The following is a 9,778-nucleotide window of genomic DNA, read 5'->3' as shown; positions in this document are numbered from 1 at the left end:
ACGTTGACACGTATAGACGCATCTCTCCGTTGGGTCCCCAAATCCATCAATCTGTGTGATCCTGTGAAAGGATAGGAAGAGAGGAGAAAGGGTCACTCTTCGCACTCCCTGCAGATTGCAGATTCCGCAGCGCGATCGGATTAAAGACGGAGCCTGCAGCAATCTTGGATCACGGTGCTGAGCAGATCAAACAAGATCTCTGAACAGATGGCATCAAAAGGTACGCATGGGCATGGTGCTGAGCAGATCAAACAAGATCTCTGAACTGATAGCATCAAAAGATACGCATCGTATAATTAAATCTATGTATTGATTTCAATCCTGGCATATAAATTAATTCTGTATTATTGACTTAGCATAATTACGTATTTTTATGCTTACAGGATAATCACCTGCAGCTTCCATCGTCGATGCCTCCAGCAAAGGACAAAGACGCGCACCCTTCGCTCTCTTCGACCAGGAAGGGAGCACGACCTGAGAACTCACCCGCTGCGTTGCACGCCGTCGCATGCTTTCAGCCCATCAAGCAACGATTTTGGGAGTTATTTGGCTCATATTAAACTAATATTTTATTACTATAATATATATATATATATATATATATATATATATATATATATATATATATATATATATATATATGTGTGTGTTCTTCCTTTAAATATTGAACTAAAAATACATTGCTCGTCAATAAATCACCATAAAAGATGCATTCTATCATGTGCAAAAAATGTTGACGGCCTAATTATTTCTTATTCCCTCGTGGCATCACGGGCGGCCACCCTTCTCGTACGGTGTCGTGGGAGACCAAACTGCCACTCCACCTTCTCTTTAATTTGGTGGATTCTTCATGTGTTTTTTGGTCAACTTGGAGGATATGACAGTCTTTTTATGGCGCAATTGCGTCCTCGAATGCCGCTCCTTACACGTCGAATCCGACCGCCCCGATTAATAACCTGACCCTGGAAAACCGGAAGAAAAGAAAGTTCGCAAACCGGTTCGAAATACAAATTATATTCCAACCCAAGACGCGGGATCTACCTTCCTTGCGATGCATCATGGGTTAATTTTCTGAAGGCCCCACAGCTTTGTCCAATAACAGAGAAGGTGATCTATCGGGTGGAAGATACGAACCCGAAATATGGGTTACGATTTCGATCGCGAGGAGCTGATTTGGCACACATCACGAGACGATCTTGCCCGACCTCGCCCCTTGATGCGCGCCACGGGAGCATTTCTTGTCTTCGTTCGTAAATATTTTCGTAAATGCGTAGCATTACTCAAGTGTGAACGGTTTGGTTGATCATTTTTTGGAGCGCCGGTTTGGTTTCTTCAGGGGAACGGCTTAAAGACTGGTGGTCGAGTGCTGTCCATATCCATCCCTTCGCCGTCTCTTCCAGTCCACCGCCGTCCTCCGGAGCTTCTCCACGGTCGACCGGTTCTCCGAAAGCCTTTCCTTGTGGGCGAAACCTTCGGGATCATCTTTTGTCGGCCCTTCTTTGCGCTATCGAGGTAAAAGCGTACCTATCGCTCCTTCTAATCGTCGTCTTTTGTTTGTTTCAAACGTTGGTGCTAATGCTTCGATTCCAGGGTTGAATCTTGGGTTGGACCTGAAATTCTTGCCGATCGCTTTTTTTCTCTTTTGCTTCTACTCCTGTGATTTCTTTTCTTGGTTAGTTGATGTCTTTTACTGACGTTGTTCCTGATTTGGGGCTTATACTCGCTGAGTTGATAGGAATTCACACCACGGCGAGTGAAGATTATGAGTAATATGCCTGTCACGGATAAGTTCCTAATCAGAGCCAAAAAGACCAAACTTGGCATATCTCAATCAATTTCATCCTTCTACTGCACTTGGGTACCACAGATCTTTGATCCTGAAACCCTTGGTTCATCCTTACCAAACTCGCGTTTGAGTTTGTAGGCTTTAGTTATTGTTGTTGCAATGAGTTGTGATAACAAGGCTATTTTGGCTTCTGCTAGCAGTCCAATTATTGTCGAGACCACTGGTATGGGTGTTGGTACTATGTTGGCTTTGGCAGGCGCTACTCCTGTGTAATCATGAAACATCGTTATTGGAAAATAACGTACCTCGTTTAACTCTGGTTAGCAGGAGTGACATTTAAGGACTTGATTGCACACTCATGGTCTCATGCCACACAGAAAGAAAACCTAAATTTAATTGCTCCGACAAGCCAGGTTCATCCATCTATGGAAAGTAAAAGAAAAAGAACCATCAACACTTACACAATTTGATTAAGAATAAATTATGAAGAGTTCTATTATGATGAGTTTCACTACTGTTGCTCCATGTCCTGTCTCTTCTACGAACATGCTTGACTGTTATAGCTGGTGAACATGACTGTGAAACTGGATGTCTTGGGTGACATGATATCATCTGATTCAATTCTTCTTTGACACCTCATGTATTGCTTATGAATGATATTGCAATTATTCTCATCCTTATGTACACAAAACTTTGTAGAGTGTGGTGCTTTAGTTTAATCCGATACCAAGGTCATGTTGCTTTGGATTTTCATGTTCTATCGTCCAGTCCAGTGGCTTATGCTTTACATTTTCTGCATATGTTGTGGTCATGCCAATTTTGTGCCTCTTTGTTGTTGGGTATGCTGTCTTTATCCTATTCTATTACTGAAATACCTTAATCATTAGTAAGGCTTCATATTCAAGCATAATGCAAGTTTAGCATCTTATTAGTATCATCAGTTTCATAGTTCCCTTTGTGATATGTGCCTTGCTGTGGTCAATAACTCTAACTGCTTTTCTGTGCAGGGCCCTGACAAGTCTTGGATATATCTCTGCTGATGTTCAAAATCCTATAGATGGTAGTTAATAGTTATTAGTCTTTGTAATACATGATATGCAAGATGTTTGACTTTGGTTACAAAGCACAATACATGGATGGCCAGAGAGAAAATTTTTTGAGGTGTGTTAGTTATAACAGATGCCTTAATTTAAATGTTTCTGTCATTTTATGGCTGCTTAACGATCTCAATTTGTTGCTATTATTAAGTTGATGAGTTTTTTAATTGTGTACAATTAATAATTTCTTTTGCATATAATATTCTATTTAAAAAAAAGCTTCCTTATATTTTTTATTTTGCTGAAAGTGGATCTGATACATACATTAATGTTAAAATATCATCGTGCAGCTAAACACAATTGGGAGTGAAGGCTTTTTTATGTTTCCTTTTACATGTTTATTTATGAAAAAAGTATGTAAAACTGGTATAGTTCTCATGATAATTCTAATTATTTAACTGAGCATAAGAATTTTTCCCCACTTATTGAATTCGTTTTTAATGGTTATACCATAGTATCTTGATCCTTTTTTTTCCCTTAAAGTTGTCTTAGTGCATCCGTTCTAGGGGTTACATGTTTTTTATGCAGTTTTCATGTACTGGATTCTTTCTATCCATGAAACATTGTTGTGTATGTTAATCTTCATCATAAGTTGTTAATATTTATAAATTAGTGTGATCTGTCTCGAATAATAAGTTTGACCAAGAACTTTGCACTACACCCTGGCTTTCTTGTGTGAATGAAAGAGGAAGTGGTATCGTTTTTGTGATCCATGAACTCAACAAAGGTGGTCCGAATTCTATGATTCCTGTAGTTTGGGAAATTGATTGTGCAAATAGGTGAATATGTATGATTTGTTGTAGAGGAGCCAAATTCTTGAGCAGATGCATTTGCGCTAAAGAAGGATCGATTTCAACAAAAGTTGAAATTTTTGTTTAGTTAACTTTTCTGTGGCAACTTAACAGTATGTACTTGTTATTAGACATGAATCTATTTGTCTCCTTGGCTTTGTCCTACTGAATACACATTTGATTTTGATTCATAGGCTGGAAGAATCAAGCCCTAGATTGTCCCATGCTTCTGACACAGAGAGAATGAATAGATGCACGTTCAATGTTGAGGGGCATGGTCGAGGATCAAAGAGCACATCAAGATCCTTGAAGGGAGGAGTGAGAAAAGGACCTGAAGGACTTAAATTTCTTGGTCGGTCATTTCGGTTTGGTGCTTCTAGGGAAGTTTTTCCAGAAGATCTGAAGGTTTCTGAGAAGAAGATTTTTGATCCTCAAGATAAATTTCTTATCCTGATGAACAGGCTTTTTGTAATATCATGTATTCTTGCAGTATCAGTGGATCCTTTATTTTTTTATCTTCCCATAAAAGATGAAAATGAAAAATCAACTTGCCTTGGTATAGACCGGAAGTTAGCGATTGCATCAACTACAGTGCGGACAATCATTGATTGTTTCTATCTTATTCGTATGGCTCTTCAATTTCGTACTGCTTACATTGCTCCATCAACCCGGGTTTTTGGCAGAGGTGAACTTGTTATCGACCCAACACAGATTGCAAAGCAGTACTTAAGAAGCAACTTTATTATTGACTTTCTCTCAGTCCTGCCACTTCCACAGGTCTGTTGTGTTCTTATGTAGTTATCTGGATATCTTGATTTTATATAAGTCATGTTTCTCTTTGTTCACTATTACTATGAGGAAATAATCTCTCCTTCTAATTAATTTTACACTATTGATACCAGATTGCATTATTGTTTATGTGTAGAAATATGGTGTATGGTAGCTTGATCTTAATGATGTATCTCTGAATGGTGCCTAAGCCTTCTTAATTTTGATACTTTGAAAACCAGAAGCATAGTCAAGAATATCTTGCATATTTCTAGCAACTTAAGATTAACATAATACACATACTAATTGCATCAGCCAAACAAATATTAATTGTAGAAAATAGATAATGCCCATGAATTTGCAAAGGCTAAAGAACTTGGCAGAAACTTAAAGGCTTAAGCTTTAGGTAGAATTAATCTAAACTAATGGTTGTGTCATATATATATATATATATATATATATATATATATATATATATATATATACATCCTTAGTGTCTTACTTTGCATACAAGAGCAAACTCAGGACTTCTAATATTTTGGTTGATTTCTCTAGTTGTGGTTTAAAATATCAAATCTGTTAATACATATGTTGGTTGGTAAATTTCTCTATTTTGCTTCTTTGCTCTTGTTCTATAAATTCACTGCCCAAATTTTTGGCCTTTCGTCTAATTTATGTAAAATGATCTCTGTCTAAATAATTACATGCAGATTGTAGTTTGGAGGTTCCTTCACAGATCTAAAGGATCAGATGTGTTGGCTACAAAAAATGCGTTGTTTGCCATTGTTCTGCTTCAGTATATTCCTAGATTGTCTCGCATTCTTCCTCTAACATCAGAACTAAAGAGGACTGCTGGTGTCTTTGCGGAAAGTGCTTGGGCCGGTGCTGCATATTATTTATTGTGGTATATGCTAGCTTGTCATGTAAGTATTCCACTTTGGTTTAGCAACCTGATTAATTGATGTTACTTTCTTGATTTGTTTACCTTTGCTGTAGATCAACTAAAGAGTGTTCTTATGTGAGCATGCCTTAAGTTGCTAAACTATAGTTAGGAATTTGTCCTTTCTCTTTTTTTTTTTTTGCTTAAATAGCAAGACAATGATTTGGATCTTGGTCTATTATTGATACCAGTTGGTGGACGGACTGGTATAGTACATCTAAACGATCACATCTGTAATGTTGATATACATGTCGATTCAGGTGTTAAATCTTTTGTAATACTAATAGTTATTTGTATGCCTTTTTCTTTTCTTTCTTATTTTTGTTTGCTCTTAGGCTTTGTGTATGTCTTTTTTTCCTTTCCATTTTTGTTCTCTATCATGCTTGTTGGGATATTGGTTTTCACACTGCCTTCTCAGCATTTTCTGGTGCATAGATTTGGCTACACTTGGAAGTGTATGGTTGGATTTTAACTCATCCAGCCTGACAAATTTCTAGGTCTCATATTGTGTAAATCTACATCATATAGTATTGTGTGCATAATGCTGTTTTTATACTTGTTTGTGTTTGTGCAGGTTGTCGGTGCTTTCTGGTACGTGCTGGCTGTTGAGCGTGAAGATGATTGTTGGCATGCAGTTTGTAAAACAAAAAATGACATATGTAACGCAAATTTCTTGTATTGTGGCAATGAACATATTGATGGTTATGACAAGTGGCAGAATGTCAGTGCACAAGTTCTTCAAGATTTATGTTTACCTCATGATGACAATTCGTTCTTCAGTTTTGGAATTTTTGAGCAGTCCTTGAATTCTAATATTGTTGCATCAAAAGAATTCTGTATCAAGCTTGCCTATTGTTTCTGGTGGGGTCTGCAGAATTTAAGGTAATGCTCTTTTTTGTCACTGTTGTTGCCTATATTATTGGTCCCTCACTATTAATCTGTCTGTAGTTAAATTTATACAAGGTGCTTGTAAGTTCATCTACTTGTATGCTCTGTGCAACTAAAAGTTGCAAATTATTGATTCGTCTTTTTTATCATCTTAAGATATAGACGCTCAAAGAAGTAACCTGATTTTTTTTGTCAATCTGAGAAACATATTTTATGTTCTTTTCCACTAATGTTCTTGACATTTTGGTATTTAATTTTGTACTAAAGTTATGTTGATCCTTGTGGGAGTGTCAATAAACTTTTCTGGTTTGAACCTAGCCATATTTTTCCAACATATGACATTAATCTGAAATATGGCATGTGATATTGTTATACATCTCTTTCTTCATCTTGGTTTCTGTTGTAGGTTTGGTATTAAATTGGTAGTGAAGGAAACATAATCTTTCCAGACTTGTTGGAAAATAGACATTAGGTAATCTTGCATGTGCAAATAGTTAAGAGAAGTTTCTTGCAAACTTCTCTTGTCAATAGATTTTGTTGACCCTCTTTTAAAAGGTACATAGCATAGACATGTCAATAGATTTAGAGTTACCAATTTGTTTGTAAGTGTACTATGGTTAGCCACCTTATTTGTTCCCATACTGATGGTGTTGCTAGTGATGCATTTTATAAAAGTTGCCAACATCTTATCCTCATGAATTACCTTGTTATTGTTCATTGCATTATGGTTGGCCATGGAGATTCTTGTTTGAAACTACAGAACCTAGGTTGCAATCCATGCTAATTGTGACAATATGTTAATTCATGATCAACGGTAACTTGATCATTGCAATAGCCTATTTAATGGCCAGCCCTTGTACACCAGATGTTTGTTTTATAGTCCATTTTCTCACTCTACCATCTATTTTTATCTATCATCTTTTTTAATTCATGTTTCTTCTTTTAAGCATCTTCATTCATTTAATGATCTTGCTGTTTGTTTAACTGAAGTCCCTCTAACCAGATTCATCCATACAATATTTATAGGATCTTATTGATATTTGGATATGATTGTAAGCCTATAGTCTGTTCAGATTCTGATGTTAAAACTGTTGTGCTATAGTATAGTTAATACTTGAATTCTTAACTGCAATCGCTGTTTCTCAATTTTTTCGTACTGTACACTGTGATGCTGAAGACTGTGTGTGGAAAGGCTATACACAAGTTTTAACACAAGAAAGCTTCTGAAATGTAACTGATATTCCCAGGTTTTTTTCATTAGAAAGCTGTAGATATAATTCCTGAGCATTGCCAAATTGCTAACCAGCTAGACTTTGTAGTCAACAGTCAGTGCATGCAATGGTGGAAACGAAAATTTGTCCTGTCTCAGTTTACCAACATGTCCTTTTTCTTTAGTGGAAATTATTTTATCTGCTTACTATTAACATTATTATTATTGGTTTTGACCTGATTTTTCGGTTACTAATTTGTTTCCTGGCCCTTCATCCTCATTTTTAACTGCTTCCGGCCTTCTTTTTCATTTTTGATCTGTCTTAGATTAGTGAATTGTGAGGTCATTGTCGGTGCGGTACTTAGATATACATTACTTAATTATTTATCATATTGGAACCAAATAGTAATTTGAGAATGATAAGGTCTTTCACATGCCACGTATGAAACCTTTTTGTGCTTGCTGATATTTGACTATATAACCTTTTCACATCATATATGCAACAGTACCCTCGGCCAAGGTCTTCAAACGAGTACTTATCTTGGGGAGGTTATCTTCTCAATTGCAATTGCCGTACTTGGACTTGTTCTATTTGCCCTCCTTATAGGTAACATGCAGGTAAAGTTGGCAATGTTGGTTTTTCTTTGGCCTTTTATTTGCATTGACCATCAAATTTTCCTTTTTCTCTCTTGGTAGCTTTTAGAAAAGTGGAACTGCGTTATCTGATATCTGTACTATTATTCCAGACATATCTTCAGTCAATGGCAATACGGCTCGAAGAGATGAGAGTTAAAAGGCGTGACTCGGAGCTATGGATGCACCATCGGATGTTGCCATCAGATCTCAGAGAACGTGTTAGACGATATGATCAGTATAAGTGGTTGGAGACAAGAGGAGTGGATGAAGAAGGCTTGGTTCAGAGCCTTCCCAAGGACCTTAGGCGAGATATCAAACGACATCTCTGTTTGGCATTGGTTAAGAGGGTAGGTTTGTCTGTCTGATAATTGGTAATTTCCTATCACCAAGATACTTGAAATTTATAGACTTCTCGGTCTGCAGGTCCCTCTGTTCGAGAATCTGGATGAACGATTGCTGGATGCAATTTGTGAGCGACTAAAACCCACTCTCTTTACAGAGAATACATATATTCTGAGGGAGGGAGATCCGGTCGATGAGATGCTCTTCATCATTCGTGGACGACTGGAGAGTATAACCACTGACGGTGGACGAAGTGGGTTCTTCAATAGAAGTTTTCTGAAAGAGTGTGATTTCTGTGGCGAGGAGCTGTTGACCTGGGCTTTGGATCCCAAGTCCGGTGGTAATCTTCCAACTTCGACTAGGACAGTGAAGGCCCTGAAGGAGGTCGAAGCTTTCGCGTTAAACGCCGATGAACTAAAATTCGTGGCAGGCCAGTTCAGGCGACTCCATAGCAGGCAAGTTCAGCATACATTTCGCTTCTACTCGCAGCTGTGGAGGACGTGGGCAGCTTGCTTTATCCAAGCCGCATGGCGGCGCCATGCCAGGAGGAAGATGGTGGATCTCCAACAGCGGGAAGAGGAGGCAGGACTCAGAAACAACTTGGTCGGGGGCACAACGAGCCTCGGTGCAGCCATCTATGCATCACGATTTGCAGCTAACGCCCTCCGAAGTGTGTATCGGCTCCGGAACCGTAGTGTTAGGGAGCTGGTGAGATTGCAAAAGCCACCTGAGCCTGATTTCACAGCCGACGATGCGGATTAAAATCCCAAGTCCCCACAGTTGTGAACTGTAGGACATGCCTGCTTAAGTGTTAAAACTTCACTTGTAATTGATCGTGACCAAAAATAGGAGCCCATGATGGAATCCTATTATTTTCATTGCTACTTATTTGGCATTTTTAGAATGGGGGAAGGGGTATATACTGGACCAAGAAATAGTGGCTACACTCGCTATTAAACACATGAAGCCGTGTGAAATATATTCACTCAATTTGTACAACTCTAATTTGCATTAGAATGCCATCTGTATTGACTTGCAAGGGGCTGGGCTTACTGAAATCAAGTTGTTTTGTCTCGGTCATACAACTTGAGAAACTCCCTGGAACTAGAAAACCGCATTTAACTCATCATTTCTCAAACGGAAGAACATGTCCTTGTGGTGCTTCATTTTTCTTGGCCATGACCTCTCTCTCGATCCATCCGAATGCTTTATTATATTCAATGGAAAAGAAAAGAAGAATGCAAAAGACGAAACCTCAAAAAGTCTTTCTTAACCTCATTGCATGCATGGTTGGATGGTGACATGTTCGAGTGCATCATG

The 9,778-nt window shown here is 38.1% G+C and overlaps 1 protein-coding gene across 1 annotated transcript; it reads left to right on the top strand.

The window, feature by feature from the left end:
- Positions 1-1,331: 1,331 nt before the first annotated feature.
- On the top strand, positions 1,332-9,457 carry LOC135678927 (probable cyclic nucleotide-gated ion channel 5). The gene is made up of 8 exons (XM_065192183.1): positions 1,332-1,512; positions 2,794-2,947; positions 3,869-4,451; positions 5,153-5,365; positions 5,957-6,264; positions 7,987-8,098; positions 8,227-8,463; positions 8,540-9,457. Exons 2-8 carry the CDS (start codon positions 2,877-2,879, stop codon positions 9,218-9,220), a joined length of 2,205 nt encoding a protein of 734 aa, XP_065048255.1. The 5' UTR covers positions 1,332-1,512; positions 2,794-2,876; the 3' UTR covers positions 9,221-9,457.
- The last annotated feature ends 321 nt before the right edge of the window (positions 9,458-9,778 follow it).

This window comes from Musa acuminata, chromosome BXJ1-7, assembly GCF_036884655.1.
Source record: "Musa acuminata AAA Group cultivar baxijiao chromosome BXJ1-7, Cavendish_Baxijiao_AAA, whole genome shotgun sequence".
Lineage (NCBI taxonomy): Eukaryota > Viridiplantae > Streptophyta > Magnoliopsida > Zingiberales > Musaceae > Musa > Musa acuminata.
This window is presented reverse-complemented; position numbering and strand designations above follow the sequence as displayed.